Here is a 24312-nt window from a genome sequence, read left to right as displayed (position 1 = left end):
CAATGTGCTTATACCAGGCTCATTAGCATAATATCTTTAGTGCTTACCGTGTGCCCCCAAAACTGACAAGCCAACAATTTTAGCACTAAATTCACTCTGAAAATTAAGAGTAACCCTCCCCCCCCCCAAAAATCTGACAATGAGAAAGGAAAAATATATCGGGAAACAATAATACCCCTACCTTCCAATTTATGGTACATTGTTCAAACAAAGCAAAGAAAAAAATTACAAAACTATACGAGAAAAAGCTTCCTTGTGAGAATATGGATTATTCAGCTCGTAGCTGTAATGGGAACCTGGGGCTCTCTCTAAACACTCTTAGGAAGTTAAATACTGAGAATGGTGTTTACATTGCAAATCCTGCTTCCTTTTACCCATTAAAATGTCCTACATGTGATGAACTCAGAAAGCCTCTGCACCCAGAGCTAAAGTAAATCCCAGCAAAGATCCCATGGAAAACACAGAACATTGTGGCCCATTCTCTATCCATTCAGTTACACGGAGAGAATGTTTACATTCGTTGCCTGTCAGATCTCAAGCTAGGGATATATCCCCCCTTGATCCATGTGTGCCCCATTGCAGACCATGGGCGCGACATATGACAAAAGAAGGAAAATATGCTCCTAGAAGCCCTGAGGTAGGGGGGAAATGAAGCCTACTTCAGCTGCTGCTTGCAAGTTGTGATGCTGTACAAGACATGGCTAGAGGTTTCTTTCTGACACTGTGTGTGTGCATGGGCGGCAGGTTATATATTTGTGTGGGGCCCGGGCCCCAGCAATATTCAGGGCTGGGCGCCCTGCTCCAGCAATAGTTGGAGCTGGGTCTCTTCCCGCCCCCCTCCCCCCCCCGGTCCTGCCTGGATCGGCCCCGGCCACCGCAGGTCTCCCCCCGCCGCCGCGACCCTGCCTGGAGCAGGTCCCAGCCCCCGCCTGCCACCCCCCCCTCCGCCGCGTTGTGTTGCGTCCCTGCCCGACAGAACGCAGTGCGCCTCTCCCCTGCCTGCTGCCCGGAGGGCTCCCAGCAGATTTGCTGTCTGCTGCCGCAGGGTCCTAGTGCCTGCCCTCCGCCAGTACTGGCAAGGCAGGCTGCCCTTACCCTGAGCCTCTCCAACCCCAAACCCTCAGCCCCAGCCAGAGCCCTCATTCCCCCGCACCCTAATCCTCAGCCCCAGCCCTGAGCACCCCCACATCATGAACCCCTCATTCCCCCTGCACCCTAATCCTCAGCCCCAGCCAGAGCCCTCATCCCCCTGCACCCTAATCCTCAGCCCCAGCCAGAGCCCTCATCCCCCCGCACCCTAATCCTCTGCCCCAGCCCTGAGCGCCCCCACATCATGAACCCCTCATCCCCCCGCACCCTAATCCTCTGCCCCAGCCCTGAGCGCCCCCACATCATGAACCCCTCATCCCCCCGCACCCTAATCCTCTGCCCCAGCCCTGAGCGCCCCCACATCATGAACCCCTCATCCCCCGCACCCTAATCCTCTGCCCCAGCCCTGAGCGCCCCCACATCATGAACCCCTCATCCACAGCCCTCACCCCACACTCCAAACCTCTGCCCTAGCCCTGAGCCCCCTCCTGCATCATGAACCCCTCATCCACAGCCCTCACCCACAGCCCAACCCTCTTCCCTAGCCCTGAGCCCCCTCGCATCATGAACCCCTCATCCACAGCCCTCACCCCACAGCCCAACCCTCTTCCCTAGCCCTGAGCCCCCTCCTGCATCATGAACCCCTCATCCTCAGCCCCACAGTCCTCACCCTGCACTCCCTCCTATCCCCAAACTCCCTCCCCCTTCCCACACACCCCTTCCCAACCCCAAACTCCATCCCAAAGCCTGCACCCTTCACCTCCTCCTGCACACCCCCCCCTGCCCCAGCCCAGAGCCTGCACCCAGCACCCTTCCTGCACCCTAATCCCCAGCCCAGGATCTGCACCCCAGACCTCCCCCGGCGAGCCCCCTCCCAGAGCCTTAGGCAGGTGGGGGCGGAGTTGGGGGGGGCGGAGTTGGGGGCGGGTTCTGGGCCCCACCAAAATTTTTACAAACTTGCCACCCATGTGTGTGTGCTGGCTGGGAGGCATCCAACATGCAGGGTCCTGCAGAGTGAGAGAAATTCTGCTGTCTCTGACATAAGCCTTAGGTTGAGGAAAGAACAAATACAACACACAATTCACCAGGAGGGATAGGGTGTTGATCTGCTTGTTGTCTAAATGCCAGTAAGTCTCTGTCCAGGACATGGAGGCCGCTCTGCCCCTGGGAGGAGGCAGGTGGCCAGTAGCTCAGCTAGTACCGGTTAAGTGCCTGGCATGTATTAATTTCCCTTTCAAGTGCCCACAGCTCATCTGCTGAAATTGCAGCCCTGAGATAGTGCAGAGTGTACATGGGGGGGTCTCGGTGTACGTGGGGGAGTGTACGTGGGGGGGTCGTGGGAGTGTACGTGGGGGGGTCTACAGGTGGGTTGGGATCAGTGAGGTTGGGGTCAGTGGGGGAATACTGGGGTGGGGGGATGAGTGAGGTGAGGGTGCTGGGCAGGGGGAATACTAGGGCCTGAGGGGTGAGTGGGGTGAGAGGTCAGCAGGGGAATACTGGGGTCTGGGGGGGTGAGTGGTCACTGGGGGAATACTGCGGTGGGGGTGCTGGGTGGGGGGATACTAGGGCCTGAGAGGGGTGAGTGGGGTGAGAGGTCAGCAGGGGAATACTGGGGTCTGGGGGGGTGAGTGGTCACTGGGGGAATACTGGGGTGGGGGTGCTGGGTGGGGGGATACTAGGGCCTGAGAGGGGTGAGTGGGGTGAGAGGTCAGCAGGGGAATACTGGGGTCTGGGGGGGTGAGGGGTCACTGGGGGAATACTGGGGTGGGGGTGCTGGGTGGGGGGATACAGGGGTCTGTGGGGTGAGGGTGCTGGGGTGAATGGGGGTCGGTGCTATATGTTGGGGTCGGGGGGGTCAGTGGGGAAAGGCGGGGGGTCTCGCGCGGTGCTGGGTGCGGTCTCTGTGGGGGCGGGCGCGCGGGGCGGGGGGTCTCGCGCGCAGTGCTGGGCGCGGTCTCGGGGCGGGGGGGGGGGGCTCTCCCGGGCGCGCGGGGCGCGGTCTCGGGGCGGGGGGGGGGGTCTCGCGCGCAGTGCTGGGCGGGGGCGCGCGGGGTCTCGCGCGCGGCTGGGCGCGCTGCCGGCGGCGGTTGGCGCCTGGCGCTGAGGGAGCCGCGCGCCGGTCGCTGCCGCCTGTGAGGTGAGGAGGGGAGAGAGGGAGGCGCCGCCCGCACGGACTGGGCTGTCGCTGCCCCTGCCGAGTCCCGGCCCCAGGGGAGCCCCCTGAACGGGGGGGGGGGCGCTCGCTCACCCACCCACCGGTCCCGGTGCCTGCGCTCGGCGCTGTCCCCGGGCCCGGTCGCTGGGGGTTTGGGCACCGAGGACCCAGCGCCCCGGTCAGTCAGTCAGTCAGTCAGGGCCAGGCGCTGCACAGACAGCGCCCCGGAGGGAGCTGCGGGCCCCTGGGTCTCTGGCTCTGGCCCCGGGGGACACCGAGCCTGGGTGACAATGTGACAAACGAGCAATTTCAGTCTTTACCCGCTCGGAACAGCCCCGGGGCTGAGGCGCCTCAGCCTCTGCAGTGCAAAGAAACAAAGGCGGGAACGGGACCAGAACCCGGGGAGAGCTGCCCGCCTGGTAAATGGCTGGGAGTTTGTGTCAGAAAGCGCTGGGGTCACGCTCCCAACCAGTCAGCTGGCTCGTTAGCCCGGCCCGGCTGGGACGTGGCATTTATCACCCTCTTGGGCTGCCATTACTCCTCCGGTTATACAGTAGTAGAAAGGACAAGGACAACAGGGCTGCTGGCCTGGCAGAATCTCCTTAGGGCAAAGGCTTTAATAAAATGGTTATTTTCAAATACCTTATTATTTTGAAGTAAATAACCATTTTATTATACGAACCCACTGGTTTAGTACAGAGCAGAATCTAACAGTTGTTAGGCATTGTAAAATTTAACAATATACATTTAATTAGAAATGGAAATTTTGTTTTAGTAACTTGGCAATACTTTCTCTTTCTGCTAATGTTTAATGTACCCCTTGATCTACTTTACTATACACATCTGCAGCTGGTTTTCTGGTTCCTTGGGGTATGGCTACACTTACGGTTTGCAGCGCTGGTGTGTGGCCACACTCACAGCTACCAGCGCTGGTGTGTGGCCACATTAGCAGTGCTGTTGGGAGTGATGCATTATGGGCAGCTATCCCAGCGTTCAAGTGGCCGCAATGTGCTTTTCAAAAGAGGGGGGTGGAGTGGGGTCTAGTGTGACAGGGAGCGGGGGGAGAGAGAGAGGGGATTTTTGGAGCCAACACTGTGTGTTTAGCTTCCTGACTTGAAAAATCAGAACATGTTTCCAACCCCTTAGTCTTAACTCTTAACTGCAAACAGCCTGCAGCCAACATGACTCCCCGCTGTTTCATTCGCTCCCTGCCTGCCTCTCATTTGATTGTTTACAGCCAGGTACAGATTGATCACAGCAAACAGGAGCTCTGTTTGTTTTGTAGATAAGCAGCAACGGCAATGGAGCTCCATGGAGCTCGTTCACAACAAAACAAAGAGAGGCTGCATAACAAAACAAAGAGAGTAATTTATAAAAGCATTCTGGGATACACCTTATACCCTGGAGGCCAATCACAGCGCTGGTGTGTGGCCACACTTGATGACCAGCGCTGCAGCACCAGCGCTGGAATCCTTATTCCCCATGTTGAGTGAGGTGTACGGCCAGCGCTGCAGCCAGGGAGTTGCAGCGCTGGAAGTGCCCTGCAGGTGTGGCCACTTACTAATTGCAGCGCTGGTGGAGGCTTTCCAGCGCTGCAAATCGCCAGTGTAGCCATACCCTTGGATTCCCAGTCTGGAACTTAGTGGACACACTAAAATGTATGGTTCTAAGAGTGATATTTGAGGCTCTTTCTATATAAAGGGGTTAAACTGATTCCTGCTATAAGTATACTACAGTTACTGCAGCTGGATATAACAGGGATGAATTTGGCACCATAAACTTTTAATAGAAGTACACAATGTAGTGTCTTATATGCACTCACATTACTTGTGCTCACTCTGAAACCTATATGTTTGAAGCCTGTTCTGGGGTGAGGATTGATTTTTAACTTAAACAAGATGGATCCAAGTATTGCAGGGCTGGAGTAGATCCTGGTGAAGGGCCTTGGGGGGTGGGGGAGGGAAGGGAATCCAACAGCAGGAAGGATTGTTGTGATATAAAGTGTGTGTGTCAGTAAGAGAAAATGTAGGTGTTCAGCTGATCCTGAAATATACCGTGGCCTATGTTATGCAGAAGTTCAAGTCAGACTAGATTATCATAATGGTCATTTATTGCCTTAAAAATCTATGAATATGTTTCCAGAATGCAATATTGGCAACCCCAAGCATTCAAAAATCATGAGCCTTAATACTTTTTAAAAAAATCAGTCATGAAGATTTTAAATAAAATATCTTGAACTCATTTCATTTGCCTTCTGTTCTTGAACCTTACATAGGGTGACCAGTGTCAGAGAAAAACTCAGTTCTCGCTTTTTCTTTGGGTGCAACAAAATCAAATACTTTATTATTTCTCCAGTAATTACAATAGAGGGAGGGAGTGCCCTAGGACACAGGGTCGCCCCAGTCCCGGACAGGTCTCTCAACAGGTAAACAATTACAGCAAGCATTTATACCTTTGTTACAGACAATAACAAGCAATAATACAGACAATAATGAGCAACAACTGCATTTTGTTTATACATAAGCCATCCTGCTATCTTATTTTTCTCACTTCTAGGAGACGCCAGTCTACATATTTGGTTATCAGTTGCAAGGTCATAATAACTCCTTACACAGTTCTTTCCCTCTCGCCTCACACCATCCTCGCTTCTACAAGTCTCACGTCATTAGGGTTACAGTGTGGCCTAACTCTTGCTAACTACTAGCCTGACTCTTGCTAACTGACTGACATGCATTAAGATCCCCTTCAAATCCTTGTTAATTCTTTCCCTACTTCCACACCAGGTAGCAAGTGTTAAAAATTGGGATGGGGGTGGGGGGATAATAGGAGCCCATATAAAAAAAAGCCCCAAATATCAGGACTGTCCCTATAAAATTGGGACAGCTGGTCACCCTAATGCACATAGGTTAAGTTTCAAGGTTTCCTTTGCAACCATGAGGGCTAGAAACTTGGGGGTTTTTTGTTTGTTTGTTTTTTGTTAAAGTCTCATATATTTAAGTGTCTCCAGGAGTCGAGGCTTTAAGAAAAACACCAAATATTGTGACACTCACAATAAAATAATGAGATTTGACAACACTGAGAGGGCTATAAACAAGCAAATAAACAGAGGCTTGGTATTGTGTTATATTTTAATAAACACTTGCTTTTTCTTGAACATGTGACACTTTTGATTTAAGAACACATCTGTGCAGCTATTCTGTTCAAATAAATAATCTAATTCTGAGGTAATCCAGCTATATGTACCTGTGTTTAACTGATGTGACTGTGCAGCCATTCATTGATGTGCATATGTATACAATTCCAATAGATTCTCCAATGGTTCTAATTTCTTGATGAGTTTATGTCTGGGATCTTTCTTGTAGTATCTCCACCTTATTAGCTCATTCAGTTTATTCCAATAGGACTTCAAATTCAGTACTTTCATGAATGGTTGAATATAGACCTGAGGGGCCAGTTAGTATAATTATTATACTATGTGGCTGCACCTGGAGGGTGGGCCAGACTTAACTGGAGAAGGAAGTGGGTGGGTACTATAAACAGAGGAAGTTCAGATGACAGGGTGGGAGTTTGAGTGGGACTTGCTGAACTATAACCAGGGGGCTGGAAGATATAATGGAGAATACTAAAACCAGTCTAGAAAATGATAAAGGAGATAGCAGAGGATCACAGGTTAGGAAAAAGAAAAGTGTAGACATGCCAGAGCTAGAAGAAGAAACGGTAAGCAGAAAACAGGAATGAGAAAAGAGTAAAATCAAACTATTATAATAATTCAGTACTCATTACTCAAGGGTGTGAAGATAGGGAATATAAACCCTCTGAAAGTGGCAGAGTGGATTTTTAAAAGTGCTGGAGCCATTGAAAGAGCTAGAATGCTGCAAGGAGGAGAGCTGTTAATTGAATGTAAAAGCAAGGAACAAGTGGAGAAACAAAGACTAAAATGCCAGGAGAAGTGAAAGTAAGCTGTCAACTGTCTGATGGAGACAAAATAAATTGTATAAGGGGTGCCAATCAAAATGACTGAAGATGAAGTGAAGCAAAGCATAATTAGTGGTTAACATATAGTATCTTATACCTTATGTTAACCACTAATTAGCAAGAATATGGGAAAGAAAGATAGCAACAGTTGTGCTAGTTGCATTTAAAAGAGAAACCGTTCCAGATAGGGTAACCATAGGATATTAGTGTCATGGAGTGTGGGGGAGTCCGGCCCTGCACCCCTCTTCCTGGGACTCACAGTGACTCTCAGCCAGCCAGTAAAACAGAAGGTTTATTGGACAACAGGAATACAGGCTTCAGCACGACTAGGACCCCTCAATCGAGTCCTTCTGGGGTTCAGGGTGCTTGGTTCCCAGCCTGGGATTCCCCGAACTCTCTCCCCCAAGTCCCAAACCAAAAACTGCCTCCCCCTCTCCCCTCAGCTCTTTTCCTTTGTCTAGCTCCCCTCCCCCCTGCCTAGCTCATGTTACAGGCTGACTCCCTGTCTCTCACCTGAAATCTCTCCTGGCTCTCCCCACCCCCCACACAGACAGCCCCTGCTCCATCACAATTAGATTTTTTTTTGACAAAACTGTATATCTCCACCCCCAGTGAGGTGCTAGAGATGCCACGTAGCAATGTATATGTATAGGGAAAATTAAGAAAATGTGCAAAGTGGGTTCAGGAGGGGAAGGAATACATCTGATCATATAGTAAGAGTAGAGACAGAAGCACAAAAAAGTATGAGAAATAAAGACTATCTGATAGTAGCTTTCCTAGCTATTGTAAAAGCTTATGATATGTTGTGAAGAGAGAGCTTATTGCATAAATTAGCAATAAGCATAAAAGGAAGAACATGTAGCTGGGTAAAGGATTTCTTAAGTAAAAAAACTATGCAGGTCAGAGTAAGGAAAGCCTACTTTAGCATATATACATTCACAAATGGCAGTCCACAGGGAATGTCATCAGCTCTACCTTATTCAGCATAATGATAAACTATCTGTTGAAAAGGATGAGTGCAGGAATAGCCATTTTATCGTTTACAGATGACTGCCCTGTGGGCTAAAAACAGAAACCAGAAAATAGCCGAGAAGCGAATTAACAAAGCATATAGGAAAAGTGCAGAATGGGGAAATGTGATTCTTTCAATTTTCAATACTTAAGGAATGATATTCATTAAAGGAAAATATAAAAATGATTGTAAATGGTCTATGTGGACAGCAAATAGGCATAGTTAAAAGCTACAAATTCCTGACATTTGATAGCAAGGTAACATGGAAGGATCACATTGCTTTCATCTTTACATTTACCTTCAGTATTTACAGTCTATTAAAAATATTGCTGGAACCTCTTCTGGTGCAGATAAGAAAGCATTGGTAATAATTTATAGAGCATTAATAAGACCAATCTTCGAGTATAGATGACAAGCATTTAGTTCAGCATAAAAAACATGTCTGGTAGTAATGGGGGACTTTACCTAGACAGCAGTTGGGCAAAGCACAACATTTCCAGAAAGTCTTTGGGTTGTATTGAAGACAACTCTTTGGTCCAAAAAGTGGAGGACCTAACCAGGATGCAGCCATTTTTTACTTAATTCTGAGCAACAGGGAGGAATTGGTAACAAATCTCAAGGTGGAAGGCAATTTGAGTGAAAGTGATTATGAAGTTATAGATTTCACTATTCTAAGGAAAGAAAGGAGTGAGAGCAGAAGAATAAAGATAATGGACTTAAAAAAAGCAGACTTTAACAAACTCAGAGAACTGGTAGATAAGGTTCAATGGGAAGAAAAACTTAAGAGAAAAAGTTCAGAAGAGCTGGCAGTTTCTCTAGGAGACAATATTAAAGGCACAACTGCAAACTGTCCCAATGCAAAGGAAAGATTATTCTTCCTATAAGAGGCCAATATGGCTCCATCAGGAGATCTTTAATGAGCTAAAAATCAAAAAGGAGTCATAAAAAGTGGACATGTACAAATTACTGAGAAGAGTACAAAAGTATAGCATAAGCGTGTAGGGGTAAACTCAGAAAGTCTAAAGCACAAAGTGAGTTACCCCTAACAAGAGACATAAAAGGTAATAAGAAGAGGTTCTTTATATACATTAGGAGCAAGAGAAAGACACAAGAAAGTGTAGATCCTCTCTCTACCTAGTGGGGAAAGAGAGCTAGTAACTGATGACATCAAGAAAGCTGAAGTGTTTTAATGCCTTTGCTTCAGTTTTCACTAAAAATGTTAATGGTGGAGAGATACTTAACACAATTAACAACAATGGGGAAAGACTGCAAGCCAAAATAGGGTAAGAATAGGTTAAAGAACGTATAGATAAATTAGATATATTCAAGTTGTCAGGAGGATGAAATTCACTGTAGGGTATTTAAGGAACTATCTGAAGCAATCAGAACCATTCCTGAGGAGGGGTCATGACTAGGGCTATGATTTTGTCATGGAGGTCATGGAATCCATGACTTCCAGAGACCTCTGTGACTTGAGCCCCAGGCACCTGGGAGCTGTAGGATCCCCCGCTATCTCTGGTGGCTGGGAACTGCAGGGGCCTGAGCTCCCCACTGCAGAGGGTGGCAGGGATGCCTGGTGCTCCAAGGCGGCAGGGAGACCCTGAGCTCCCAGCCACCGTGGGCAGCGGGGCTCCCGGGAACTCCCAGTCTCTGAAAGTGGCAGGGATGCTGCACCGCTCCCAGCTGCTGCAAGTAGCGGGGCCCCTGGGAGGTCCCAGTCACTGCAGGCATTGGGGGTGCCTCTCAGCTCCCAGCTACCACGGGTGGTGGGGAAGCTCTGCAGCTCCTGGCTGCCGCAGTTGGTGGGGGTGCCCCGGAGCATGGAGCCGCTGGTGGTGGGGAGACCTTGCAGCTCCGAGCCAGGCCACCCTGCATGGTGCGGGGAGCTTGCAGCTCCCCATTTTGTCATGCATATTTTTAGTAAAAGTCGCAAATAGTTCACAGGCTTCCGTGAATTTTTCTTTATTGCCCACGACCTGTCCGTGACTTTTACTAAAAATATGTGTGACAAAATCTTAGCCTTAGACCCAGAACATGGGAGAAGGGCAAACATAGCACCTATCTTTAAAAAGGGGAACAAAGTGGACCCAGGGAATTACAGACCAGTCAGCTGAACTTTGATACCTGGAAAGATACTGGAACAAATGATTAAATGATCAATTTGTAAGCAGATAGAGGATAATAGGGTTATATGGAATAGCCAGCATGGATCTATCAAGGACAAATTATGCCAAACCAACCTAATTGCCTTCTTGGACAGGGTTACTGGTCTAGTGGATGGGAGGAAGCAATAAACATGATATATCTTGATTTTAGTGAGGTTTTTGACACAGTCCCCCATGACATTCTCATAAGCAAACTAGGGAAATGTGATCTAGATGAAATTACTATAGGGTTGGTGCACAACTGGTGGAAAAACTGTACTCAAAGAGTCGTTTTCAAGGTTCACTATCAAGCTTGGAAGCTGCATCTAGTTGTATCCCAAAGGGGTCAGTCTTGGGTCCACTACTAGTCAATATTTTCATTAATGACTTGGATAATGGAGTGGAGAGTATGCTTATATTTGCAGATGACATCAAGATGGGAGAGGTTGCAAGCACTTTGGAGGACACATTAGAATTCAAAAATGACCATGGCAAATTAGAGATTTGGTCTGAATTCAACAAGATGAAATTCAATAAAGACAAGTGCAAAGTACTACACTTAGGAAGGACTTTTCAAATGCTACAGAATGGGGATTAATTGGCTAGGTGGTAGTACTGCTGAAAAAGATCTGGGGGATATAGTGAATCACAAATTTGATATGTGTCAACAATGTGTTACAGTTGCAAAAAAAGGTTAATATGCTGGGGTATATTAACCAGAGTGTCATATGTAAGACATGGAAAGTGATTGTCCCACTCTCCTTGGTACTGATGAGGCCTCACATGGAATTCTGTGCCCAACTATGGGTGCCACACTTTAGGAAAGATGTGGACAAACTGGAGAGAGTCCAGAAGAGAGAAACAAAAATGATAAAGGTTTAGAAAACTTGACCTTTGAGGAAAGATTAAAAAACCTGGGCATGTTTAGTCTCAAGAGACGAGGACTGAGGGCAGACCTGACAACAGTCTTCAGCTATATGAAGGCAGTGATTCTCAACCAGGGGTACATGTATCCCTGCGGGTACGCAGAGGTCTTCCAGGGGGTACATCAACTCATCTAGATATTTGCCTAGTTTTTAAAACAGGCTATGTAAAAAGCACTAGTGAAATCAGGACAAACTAAAATTTCATACAATGGGTTGTTTATACTGCTTTATGTACTATACACTGAAATATAAGTACAGTATTTATATTCCAGTTGATTTATTTTATAATTATATAGTAAAAATTAGAAAGTTAGCAATTTTTCAGTAATAGTGTGCTGTGACACTTGTATTTTTATCTCTGATTTTGTAAGCAAGCAGTTTTTAAGTGAAGTGAAACTTGGGGTATGCAAGACAGATCAGATTCCTGAAAGGGATACAGTAGTCTGGAAAGGTTGAGAACCATTGTGTTAAGGGCTGTTATGAACAGGAGGGTGGTCAATTGTTCTCAGTGTCCACTGAAGGTAGGACAAGAAATTATGGGCTTAATCTGCAGCAAGGGAGATTTAGGTTAGATATTGAGGAAAACTTTCCAACTATAAGGATACTTAAGTACTGGAACAGACTTCTATGGGAGGTTGTGGAATCCTCATCACTGGAGATTTTAAAGAACAGGTTGGACAAGCACCTGCTAGGGATAGTCTAGATTTATTTTGTTCTGCAACAGTGCAGGGGATTGGACTAGATGACTTCTTGAGATCTCTTCCCGCCCTATGTTTCTATGATTCTATGAAAGACCTACAGGAATTAGCATATAAAACCATGGTAAAATGCATTATAGGAGGAAAATCACCCCGCAGATATAAATGTGGAACCACATAATGCAATTAAAAGGAGAGCTAAATGTATTAAATATAGAAAATTGATATATATGTGGAAAATGGAGCAAACATTGCCCAATATTTGCAGACTGGTCTAAAGATGAGAACTTGGAGAGTGGGGGACAGCATTCTGTGTCCCATCACTGGAACAAAGAGATCCATTAGAGGAACAAATTTTGTAGTTGTTATGACAGTTGAACTAGCAGAGATAATGTTGGTGTTATACTGAATAGAGGATGTGCTACCTACCTCCATTGTCATCTTAGATTCACTAACAGGACTACTTGCAATCAAAAATGAGAATACAGATAGTAGAAATGATATAATTAATGAAATATTGTTGCTAAAAACAGAATTGGCACAGATGGGAGCCTAGATCTCAGCGCATATCAGGATAGCAGGAAACGAGATAGCAGACACAGTAGCAAGAAATGCTGTGAAAAAAATGGTATTTTTTGACATTTTGACAAATGAGCCTTCTAAGTACATAGGAGTTGGAAAATCTAATTAAAAATGAACTAAGAGCTGAGAGGTAGGAGGTATGTACAAAAGAAACACGGGGGAAGAGATTTCATAAAGTAGGCCTTGAAATTGAAAATGCTCACTTCTTGCAAAAACGCGATGGAAAGAGTGAGGGAATTCTACTCGGAATACTTACTGGATACTGTGTCGTACACAATAACTTGGCTTTAATAATCACAAAGATGGGCTGTGTGAGACATGCAAGGTCAAAGAAGCGGTTGGTCACCTTCTCTGGGAATGTAAAGAGTATAACATTGATAGGGGAAATTTGTATGACAATCTCAGGCACCTAAAAGTGACAATGTTTACACTATAAAATATCTAGAAAGAGCATCACAAAAATGAGGGACCATTAAGAAAGCAATGTTAATTAAAAAATATTGGGCAAAGAGAGAGACTGTAACTATATATATATATCATGAAATCCAGCAGCTGGTGATTATAGACTTGGAATGTGAGTTTGCTATGCCATAAAATACAAGAAGAAGAAGAAGAAGAAAGTCGGTGGAGGGGGGATGTGGAGAAATTCTATAGTTATTCTCTGGGAAGGGAGAGTAGGGAAACCAGGAATGTCAAGGAACAGAATCAGAGAAGAGAAGGGGGCAAGTGCCTTCTCTCTGGGAAGCAGCTGGAAAAGGCTGAGAGGGGAAAAAGACCAGATAGTCTTCTCCAGGGACAAGCTGGAAGCCTGATAAAGATGGGGGACCTTGATGAGCTGTAGCCTCCTGGAAACCCTGAGTAAGGGGAGAATTGAGCCCGGCCCTGGATTGAGGGATTGATTGAAGCAGGGAGCCACAACAGGGGCACATCTGTGGTGAGGTGACGGCTTGCTGAGCCCAGGTGGCCTTTAGGTTTGATTTGTGTATCTATATATTTGTGTTGGACTTTGATAAGGACTCTGTGTCCCTGGAAGTGGCTGGTCACATAAAGTGGTCTGGCTGGAGGGCCACGACATTCTTATGGCTGAAGTAGACCAAAAGAAGGTGGGGAAAACTGAGGGTAAAGTGGCTGCAGTGCCACAGTCAGGACCAGGGGTGTTGTAGCCACTTTGCCACAGTATTCTTACAAGATTTTAGAATGGTTCTTTGTACATTTTCTAATTAAGGTATTGTGCTTTCTAGAGACACTGTTAGGCAATATTCTCCTCTTTCCAGTTGGAAGCAGGGTAAAAGAGAGATGTAGAGAATGCCAGTTTGAGTGATTCTGCTTTAACTGACCTAGCAAATTAATCATGTATTCTCCAGGATGTTGGCATGCACTCTTGCAACATTGTAATGGGTCATGATCCAGTAAAGAGATGCAAATAATTCTGTACTCAATACTACTCTTAGTACAATTTTTTTTCAACTAATATAGTAAATACATGAATGCTTCAGGAGAAGTGATAAGCTTTTTCGGTCCATGTAATCTAAAGGCACAAAGCCAATTTTAAATTGTGCAGCTGAAAACCTAGTTTTATTATTCCCATAAATTCCATGAGAAGGTCAATGTCTTGAGTAAAGCTGAGCAAATAATTTGTAGCAGTAATTTATTCAATGAATCTATCCTTTGTTCTATTTGTGAATTGTATGCAACCAGCTCCTCAAATGTATTCATTATTCAAAATTATTCTCTGAATATTCTGTGAATAATTTATGATCCATAGACTGTAAGCAGTTTTTTCCCCAGATACTCTATATGTGAGGTGTTGATTAGTTTTTATTGGACACAGAATCAGGTGTCCATTAGAGAGCTGACTGAAATTTTTCTTTCAAAACATTTTTCAGTGGAAAATGGCTTTCTGACAATGAAAATTTTAGTGAGAAAAATTGTGGGGTTTTCTTTATTTGGTTTTGTCAAATAAGCAATAAACTTGGGTTGCTCAAAAACAAAGCAATTTGGGGCTTGGGGATTTCAATTAAAATTTAACAGTACAGAAGAAAACAAAATATTTTGCTTTTGTGAAACTTTCATGGCTGGGGGAGCAGAGGGGGGAGTCATTTCCCAATCAGTGCTAGTTTAAAACTTGTGACTTTTTTTTAAAACTAAAAATAACATTTTGCAAATGTTCTCTTAATAAATTCATAGATTTTCATGGACAGAAAAGACCAGTATGATCATATAGTCTGATCTCCTATATGAACTGGCCAGAGGATTTCATTCGGCAATTCTTAATATTTTCAAAAACTGTGAATTGTTAGAGCCTATTAGCGAGTATTCCAGTCAGTGACTCATTCACTAGAACAGAGGTAGGCAACCTATGGCACGGGTGCCGAAGGCGGCACACAAGCTGATTTTCAGTGGCACTCACACTGCCTGGGGCCTGGCCACTGGTCTGGGGGGCTCTGCATGTTATTTAATTTTAAATGAAGTCTCTTAAACATTTTTAAAACATTATTTACTTTACATACAACAATAGTTTAGTTATATATTATAGACTTATAGAAAGAGACCTTCTAAAAATGTTAAAATGTATGACTGGCACGCAAAACCTTAAATTAGAGGGAATAAATGAAGACTCGGCACACCACTTCTGAAAGGGTGCTGACCCCTGCACTAGAATGTTCACAAAAAGCAAATGCAAAGGGGAGATTACACAGCTGACACACACTCAGTTCTTTGTTTCAGCAAATAGTTGGATATATTTATTTTAAAATATTTAGCTAGTTTTAATCGTGATCATTTGTGCAATTCAAACACATCTACCAAGTTAACTATATTAACTCATTCATATACTGGGCTTCACAAATACAGGTGATGTTAATGGCATAGTCTTTATACATAAAATAGTTCTCAAAAACCTGTATCTTAATCCACCTGAAGGTACCTCAGTATTACAAAATCAGCTGTCACGGAACCTAGCTCTCTGATAGCCTGCATATAAATTAAAAGTCAGCAAATTACCTTTTTTATGGTATACTGTCTCTTTAAAATGATATAGAGACACAAATAAACAAAAAAAAATGCCATGCAGAAACATTTAAAGATCTCTGCTGCCTGATGTAAATACAATACATAAAGTGGGGTACTTATGCCAGATTCTGATCTCACTGACACGTGTACTTCCATTTACATTAACAGAGTTAATCCAGGTTCACACAGAAGTGAAATCAGAATCATTTACTCCTCTTCTGAGGATTGGTCTCCTAGCTCCTTAAGTAGGGAAAGTCAAAAGAGAAAAATAATGCCTGTGCTGCAGCTTGCACTGGTTCTCTACCTGGTGCTAGATCTGCTTCATGGTTCTGGTATTAATTTACAAAGCTCTCAATAGAATAGGGCCACACTATCTTAAGTACTGCCTTGCTGACAGTAACCAACCCAAACATCGTCCTCAAGCACACTACATTTAGCAGAGTCAGAGACAGATTCAAGGGAGCAGCAGCAGGCAGTGAGCCCTCTGCTCACTTGGGAAACGCTGGGGCAAAGGGGTCAAAAAACCCTTTGCCCCAGCGTTTCCCAAGTGAGCAGAAGATCCAAAATAACAGCCCATAACTAAACCAAGGGCAAGATGAAGAACTCATTTTGGGCTCAGAATTACTGGTTTCTGATCACACTGAGTAGTATGGAGAACTGGGTGGCCAGTTCTTTGGACCTTCTTGATTCACAGTGCGTTCATATTGCAGGCATAGAAATGGTGATATATTCTGTGGCTTTAGAAGTGTTTGTAGATATTTGAAGAAAAGAGTGATATGGTCTAAATGGCAGGAGAGGAAGCAGGGGTGGCTCTAGGAATTTGGCCGCCCCAAGCACGGCGGCATGCCGCAGGGGGCGCGCTGCCGGTCGCCGGTCCCGCAGCTCCAGGGGACCTCTTGCAGATGTGCCTGCGGGAGGTCCACCCGAGTCGCGGGACCAGCAGACCCTCCGCAGTCATGCCTGCGGGAGGTCCGCTGGTCCCGAGGCTCCGGTGGACCTCCCGCAGGCATGACTGCGGAAGGTCCGCCAGAGCCGCCTGCCACCCTCCTGGCAAAATGCCGCCCCAAGCGCGCGCTTGGCGCGCTGGGGTCTGGAGCGGGCCCTGAGAGGAAGATTATTTTCTCTGTGGTGTTCTGAATACAGTGGAGGGGACAGAGGGAACAGGCAGACAGGCAAGAGGAGGAGATTGCATTAATCAAGGCAGGAGATGAACAAAGCATTGACCAGCGTTTTAGCCATGGGGATTGAAAGAAATATATATTTTTAAAGATGTTGCAGAGAAAGAATTGACAGGATTTGGTGACTTCATAGAAGTGAGATAGGAGAGCAGGGAGTTGACTGACACTTAGGTTGCAAGCCTGGGTAACAGTGAGGATAGTAGTATAACCCACAGTGATGGAGATTTTGAGAAGGGAAGTTAAAAATAAATTAATATAAGATAAGTATCAATAAAATGATGGTTCATATTGAGTTTGGGATGGATTGGAAAATAGGGTTGCTTCATCTTCATTTATAGAGGTGACAAACTTGGATGCTTAGCACAATATGCTTGTTATCTGCACAGAGCTCGGTACTGTATGGGAATAGTGTGGTGCCTTTTGACATACATGATTCATCTGCAGAGACTTGGTTTGAAATACTCCCAAGGCTTGTTAACTTCCAAGAAAGCCTGAGGGCTCCTTAGCCTACAGACTTCATCTACACAGTGCTCCATGTCTGGCAAAACACAAATAAGCAGAGGCTTCCAAAACCCCAGCTGAAGCTGCAGCTCTAAAATCAGAATTCTGCTTTGAACACTTATTTAACATATCCAACAAGTTGGTTGAGTTTGAAAGTTTTACAGCAGGCGAATATAAACTTTAATTCAGGGAATGCTTATGTTTACCCCAGCAGTTAGCCCCAGCACCTATTAATGAAGCACTGCTCAATACATTTATTGTATGCAAACAGAGTAAAGCCTAAACAAATATATACTTGGTGCTCTTGTAGAGCCAGTTTTTACAAAGCTGAAAGCAATTATGAGCCAGATCAGCTGGCAGAGAGAACTTGAACAGAAAAATGTGAATGATAATCAGTGCCGTAACAAGGACGAGGTGAGTGAGGCACTTGCCTCAGGCGCGCAAAGTGGAGGGGCGCAGCTCTACCGCGATCGGCAGCGCTTCGGCGGTGGGTCCCTGAGTCCCTCTCAGAGGGAAGGACCTGCCACTAAATTGCTGCCACCACTTCATTCTTCGGCAATTCGGCGGCAGGTCCTTCCCTCCGACAGGGACTCAGGGACCCGCCACCGAAGATCCTGGAGCCGGCCCCTGCCTCGGGCACAAAAATTCCTTGTTATGGCTCTGTTGATAATTGAGACTCCTTTAAGAATATTTTACTAGATGCCCAAAAATCCACAGTCAAGAAAGGCTGTGCTGGTTTAAAAAAACAAACCAACCTGAATTAGAGGGAATGGCTTATTGTAATGTGTCATTGCCAGTTTTACAAAGATATAGCTGTTAACATTTGTGTCCTCTGGATGCAGCAAATACTTTCATGTTAAGCTAATTGATGACAATCCTAATGTATTTTCCTTCATTTTTAACAGATAAGAATAAAAAATGAATTTTAATGTCTGGAATATCAAAGAGATGTTCAGTACTCCCACAGCCTCAAAGTAAGTGGTTTTGGGTTTTGTTATTATGTTTATAATATTCAAATAATCATGATAGCCTACTGGTTGTATTTAGCTAAAAGATTGAGTAGCTGCTCCCATTAATTTGCAGTAAAAGTTATTTAAATTGCCGTTTGCAGAACTAAGTCAAATAAACTGGAAACATTGTCTGCTGACATCCTAATTTTCCTGGCGTGTTTATTCCTGAGGTCATTAGCAGGTCTCCAGTTAAGGAGCTGATATGACTGTTATTTGGTGTGATGCATCAGTACAACTTAGACTTCAGCTACTGAATTTGAGGATCTCCATGAAAAAGTCTAAAATAGCTATGCTTACCGTAGCACTGATCTGATACTGTGTTCTAATTTTACTTGAGAAAACATTAAAACACATAAGAAAATGTTTTACTGCCAGATAAAATGATTGGAGGCTTTGTATGTCTTATCTGTGATTTCCTCTGTCCTATTTACATCTTGAAGCATATTAAGTACAACCTTAGACCTTAGTCCATCCCGTGCTTTGCTGCTCATTGGGCTACCCACATTAGCCATCCTTGCCTGTCATTTGTCCTTCTCTCCAAATCTTCCCATTTCATGTTGAGGTGCTTGATGTCGCTCAGAACTGTTCATTTCCATGTTATTCGCAGTCTTCCTCTCTTTCTTCATGTGTTTTCTTGCTTCCATTCCAGGGCAGAATTTGGTAAGCATTCTTTTTCTCAGCACATGCCCCAGCCACTGATGTCTTCTTTTATAGATTATTTGTGAGTGGGTGCCTTGTCCAGTCATTTTTCTGACTTCTTCATTCATCTTCCTATCTCTCTATGTTATTCCCAATATTCTTCTCAGACATTTGTGATGAAATGCATTCAGCTTTTGTGTCTCTTTCTTGGTAAGTTGCCATGTCTCACTGCTATATGTTGTGATGGCGATAACAGCTGCTTTGTTTACATTCAGTTTTGTCTTCAGGGAGCTGTTTTTGAGTCTTCCAAATGCAGTGTTTGCCTTCCCGATTCTTCTTCTTATTTCCTCCGAACTGGTACCATCCTGGCTAATGGTATTTCCAAGATATGTAAAATTGTCCACCTTCTCCAGTTTCTCGTCTTCATTTTTTATTTCTGTCCCTATAGTCCCCAATAACATGAATTTACATTTCTTTGCATTGTATCTCAAACCTAGCTTCTCCATTACTTCTTTTACTTGGTTTGTACATTTTTGTAGTCCGTTGGCATCTTCATTGATAAGAGTGATGTAGTCAGCTAAGTCTAGATCAAATAGTGTTGAATTGTTCCATTTTAGGCCATAGGTATCACTGTCGCATCATGTTAATCCATAGTCGATGACTGGCATAAACAAAAAACAAGACAGGACACACTCCTGCCTTACACCTGTCTTGATGCTGAATGGCTTACTCAATCCATTTTCCATTTTATTGGAGCATATTGAGTTGATGTAGAATGCCTTTATAATGTTCATTAATTTTGTTGGAATTAAGTACAAAGGCCTCTGTAATTAATGAAGACTAAGAAAAAGTCTATGTATAAAGGACTTTAATCTGAGTGATGTGCTGAAGGTTTCATGTCGCCAGTACTAAAATATCCTTGGAATTTCTAAAATTAATACATGACAATTTCTTAAAGCAAAAAGTATTGCATCCAACACAGGGGAACTCTCCATATACCTTATCTTGACAGATAAAGAGGAATTGATTGCAGAACTAAAAATTAGTGGTTGCTTTGATGCAAATGATCATGACTTGATACCAATGATTAATTTTTGCCAGGGCTCAGCCCCAGCACCTCTGGGCTCGGCAGTTCATTGCCCTGGCATCTCTGGGCTTAAGGTGACAAGACAGCAAATATGAAAAATCAGGACGGGAGTGGGGGGATAACAGGAGCCTATATAAGAAAGACCCAAAAATTGGGACTGTCTCTATAAAATCGGGACATCTGGTCACCCTATCTGGTGACCACACCACTACATGAGTTTTTTTTTTTTTTTACATTTCTATATTCTTTTATTGACAGTTTGAGGGAGAACAGTTCATTTCTTCTTCTCCACATCCTGCTCTGCAGCTTCCTTGGCTCGTTTAGCACGGATTCCAAAGAGACGGGCATTTGCCCGGGCCATACGCAGGCTGGCAAAGGCTTTGAAGTTCTTCTCATCCTCAGAGATAACACGGGCCTTTTCCTTTTTGTAAACGTTCCTGATTGGCATAACAGGGCCAGAGAGCTGAGTTGCCATCTTGAGTTCTATGAAAATAAATTGCTTGAGGCCTGGCACCTAGTTGCTTGAGTCCTGGAACCTCTTTCATTACAAATTAAGCACTGTTCGTTATATTTATTGTATGCAAGTGGAGTAAAGCCTAAACAAATAAAATATATATGGGGTGCTCGTGAAGAGCCAGTTTTTACAAAACTGAAAGCAGTTATGAGCCAGATGAGCTGGCAGAGAGAAGTTGAACAGAAAAATGTGAATGATTGAGACTCATTTAAGAATATTTTACTAGATGCTCAAAAATCCACAGTCAAGAAAGGCTGTGCTGGTTTAAAAACCCAACCAACCTGTCTTAGAGGAAAAGGGAAAACATCTTATACATGCACACAGAAGGAAGAAAAGGGAAGTTGGTAGAAATTGGAAGCTCTGAATTGTATCCCTTTGCTTTCCTTCTCAATTTCTTACAAGTTAAAAATCAGTGGTCAGCAAAGTTAAGGACCATAAGAGTTTAAATATATTAGGAACAAAATGAATACTAATAATGGTATTAATCCATTACTAGATGGAATTGGTAGAATTGTCAATGAGGCAGAAGTGTTCAATAAATACTTGGGCTCTGTATTTGAGAAAAAGCCAGATGATATAATCATATCATATGATAATGATGAACTTTCCATTCCACTATCAGAAGGGGTAGCCATGTTAATCTGTATCCACAAAAACGAGGAGTCCAGTGGCACCTTAAAGACTAACAGATTTATTTGGGCATAAGCTTTTGTGCATAAAAAACCCACTTCTTCAGATGCATGGAGTGAAAATTACAGATACAGGCATAAATATACTGGCACATGAAGAGAAGGGAGTTACCTTACAAGTGGAGAACCAGTGTTGATAAGGCCAATTCAGTCAGGGTGGATGTGGTCCACTCCCAATAATTGATGAGGAGGTGTCAATACCAAGAGAGGGAAAATTGCTTTTGTAGTGAGCCAGCCACTCCCAGTCCCTATTCAAGCCCAAATTAATGGTATTAAGTTTGCAAATGAATTGTAGCTCTGCAGTTTCTCTGAAGTTTTTTTGTTGCAGGGTGGCTACTTTTAAATCTGTTATTGAATGTCCAGGGAGGTTGAAGTGTTCTCCTACTGGCTTTTGTGTTACCATTCCTGATGTCTGATTTGTGTCCATTTATACTTTTTCATAGAATATCAGGGTTGGAAGGGACAGGGGCGGCTCCAGGCACCAGCACGCCGAGCGCATGCTTGGGACAGCAAGCCATGGGGGGCGCTCTGCCGGTCGCCGCGAGGGCGGCAGGCAGGTTGCCTTCGGCAGCATGCCCGCGGAGGGTCCGCTGGTCCTGCGGCTTCGGTGGACCTCCCGCAGGCTGCCACCAAATCCGCGGGACTGGGGACCTCCCGCAGGCAAGCCGCCGAAGGCTGCCTGCCTGCCTGCCGTGCTTGGGGCGGCAAAATACCTAGAGCTGCCACTGGGAAGGGACCTCACGAGGTCATCTAGTCCAACCCCCTGCTCAAAGCAGGACCAATCCCCAGACAGATTTTTGCCCTAGATTCCTAAATGGCCCCCTCCAGGATTGAGCTCACAACCCTGGGTTTAGCAGGCCAATGCTCAAACCACTGAACTATCCCTCCCCCAGTAGAGACTGTCTGGTTTAGCCAATGTACATGGCAGAGGGGCATTGCTGGCACATGATGGCATATATCACATTAGTAGATGTGCAGGTGAATGAGCCCCTGATGGTGTGGCTGATGTGGTTGGGTTGCTAGAGTAGATATGGGGACAGAGTAGGCAACGGGGTTTGTTACAGGGATTGGTTCCTGGATTAGTGTTTCTGTGGTATGGTGTGTAGTTGCAGGAGAGTATTTACTTCAGGTTAAGGGGCTGTCTGAAAGTGAGGACTGGCTTGCCTCCCAAAGTCTTGTAGATTGTTGATGATGTGCTGGAGAGGTTTTAGCTGGGGGCTGTACGTGATGGCTAGTGGTGTTCTGTTATTTTCCTTGTTGGGCCTGTCCTGTAGTAGGTGACTTCTGGGTACCTATCTCACTCTGTCAGTCTGTTTCCTCACTTCCCCAGGTGGGTATTGTAGTTTTAAGAATGCTTGATAAAGATCTTGTAGGTGTTTGTCTCTGTCTGAGGGATTGGAGCAAATGTGGTTGTATTTTAAGGCTTGGCTATAGACAATGGATCATGTGATGTGGTCCGGATGGAAGCTGGAGGCATGTAGGTAACTCTAGCGGTCAGTTGGTTTCTGGTATAGGGTGGTGTTTATGTGACCATCACTTATTTGCACGGTAGTGTCCAGGAAGTGGATCTCTTGTGTGGACTGGTCCAGGCTGAGGTTGATGGTGAGGTGGAAATTGTTGAAATCCAGGTGGAATTCTTCAAGGGCCTCCTTCTTGTGGGTCCAGATGATGAAGATGTCATCAGTGTAGCACAAGTAAAGGATGGGCGCTAGGGAACGAGAGCTGAGGAAGCATTGTTCTAAGTCAGCAATAAAAATGTTGGCATACTGTGGGGCCATGCGGGGACCCATAGCAGTGCTGCTGCCTTGAAGGTATAAGTTGTCCCCAAATCTGAAATGGTTGTGGGTGAGAACAAAGTCACAAAGCTCAGCCACCAGGTGTGCCGTGGCCTCATCAGGGATACTGTTCCTGACAGCTTGTAGTCCATCCTTGTGTGGAATATTGGTGTAAAGAGCTTCTACATCCATAGTGGCCAGGATGGTGTTTTCAGGAAGATCACCAATGGATTGTAGTTTCCTCAGGAAGTCGGTAGTGTCTTGAAGATAGCGTAGGATCTGAGGAGAGAGTCCAATAGCCAGATAATCCTGCTGTAACCGTGCCAATGCCTGAGATGATGGGATGTCCAGGATTTCCAGGTTTATGGAGCTTGGATAGCAGATAGAATACCCCTGGTTGGGGCTCTAGGGGTGTGTCTGTGTAGATGTGTTCCCGTGCTATAGCAGGGAGTTTCTTGAGCAGATGGTGTCCATTCCACTAGTATTTCAGGAGGATGTTAAACAGCAGCTACTAAAAGTTAGACTTTTTTAAATCAGCAGATCCAGATAACTTGCATCTGAGAATTTTCAAAGAGCTGGCTGAGGGTCTCTTGGGGCTGTTAATGTTGTTTTTCAGTAAGTCGGGGAACACTGGGGAAGTTCCAGATGACTGAAAGAAAGCTAACGCTGTGCCAATATTTATAAAGGGTAAATGGGAAGACCTGGGCAATTACAGGCCTGTCATTTTGCACAGGAACAATGTCAAGCTGAAGAAATTACTACTCTTCTTCTAGCCTTAGTCACCTAGTCCTTCTCCATTCCAGTCTGTTCTGAAGCAAGTAATCCTCAGAAACTCCTCAACTAATCAAATCCTTTTGTGTAACATCCATCCATCTAGTTTTGGATTTTCCAAAGCTTCTCTTGCCCTCCATTTCTAATTGTGACACCCAGTTTCCTATATATTCTTTCAATCTCCTTCTCACATGCCCAAGCCATCAGATTCCATCAGTTTTGCTATAATTGGTGCCACCTTAACACTTCCCCTAATTCATTTGTTCCCAACATCATCCATCCTTATAGCTCCAAGCATCAGTCTTAACATTTCTATTTCCATTGTGTTCAAAATCTGCTCCTGTCTCTTCCTCGGTGCCCAGCATTCGGAGCCATCCAAAAGGACGTGCCTAATTCTCTTGTAGATCTCACTTCTCAAGTTGATAGGAGAATACCTGTTGCAGATCACACCACTCACTTCTCTCCATTTAGGCCATGTCTTTCCTGTTCTGCTTATATTTTAGTCATCGAGTTCACCACTATTCTGCCCTATCAAACCTCGGTAACTGAACTTCT

At 44.9% G+C, this 24312-nt stretch overlaps 1 protein-coding gene across 5 annotated transcripts in view; it reads left to right on the top strand.

Moving 5' to 3' along the window:
• Positions 1–24312, top strand: part of IHO1 (interactor of HORMAD1 1) — a 75454-nt gene that overhangs the window by 2313 nt on the left and 48829 nt on the right. For 4 of the 5 annotated variants that reach the window (XM_045025175.1, XM_045025174.1, XM_045025171.1 and 1 more), the window contains exon 2: positions 18178–18246. In XM_045025175.1, the coding sequence (XP_044881110.1) occupies positions 18191–18246 (56 nt within the window). In that variant the 5' untranslated portion in view covers positions 18178–18190. Of the gene's footprint in view, positions 1–3169; positions 3227–18177; positions 18247–24312 lie in introns of those variants that run through there. The other variant, XM_045025173.1, reaches the window with a different exon arrangement.

The sequence above is a fragment of the Mauremys mutica genome, chromosome 7 (assembly GCF_020497125.1).
Source record: "Mauremys mutica isolate MM-2020 ecotype Southern chromosome 7, ASM2049712v1, whole genome shotgun sequence".
NCBI lineage: Eukaryota > Metazoa > Chordata > Testudines > Geoemydidae > Mauremys > Mauremys mutica.
This window is presented reverse-complemented; position numbering and strand designations above follow the sequence as displayed.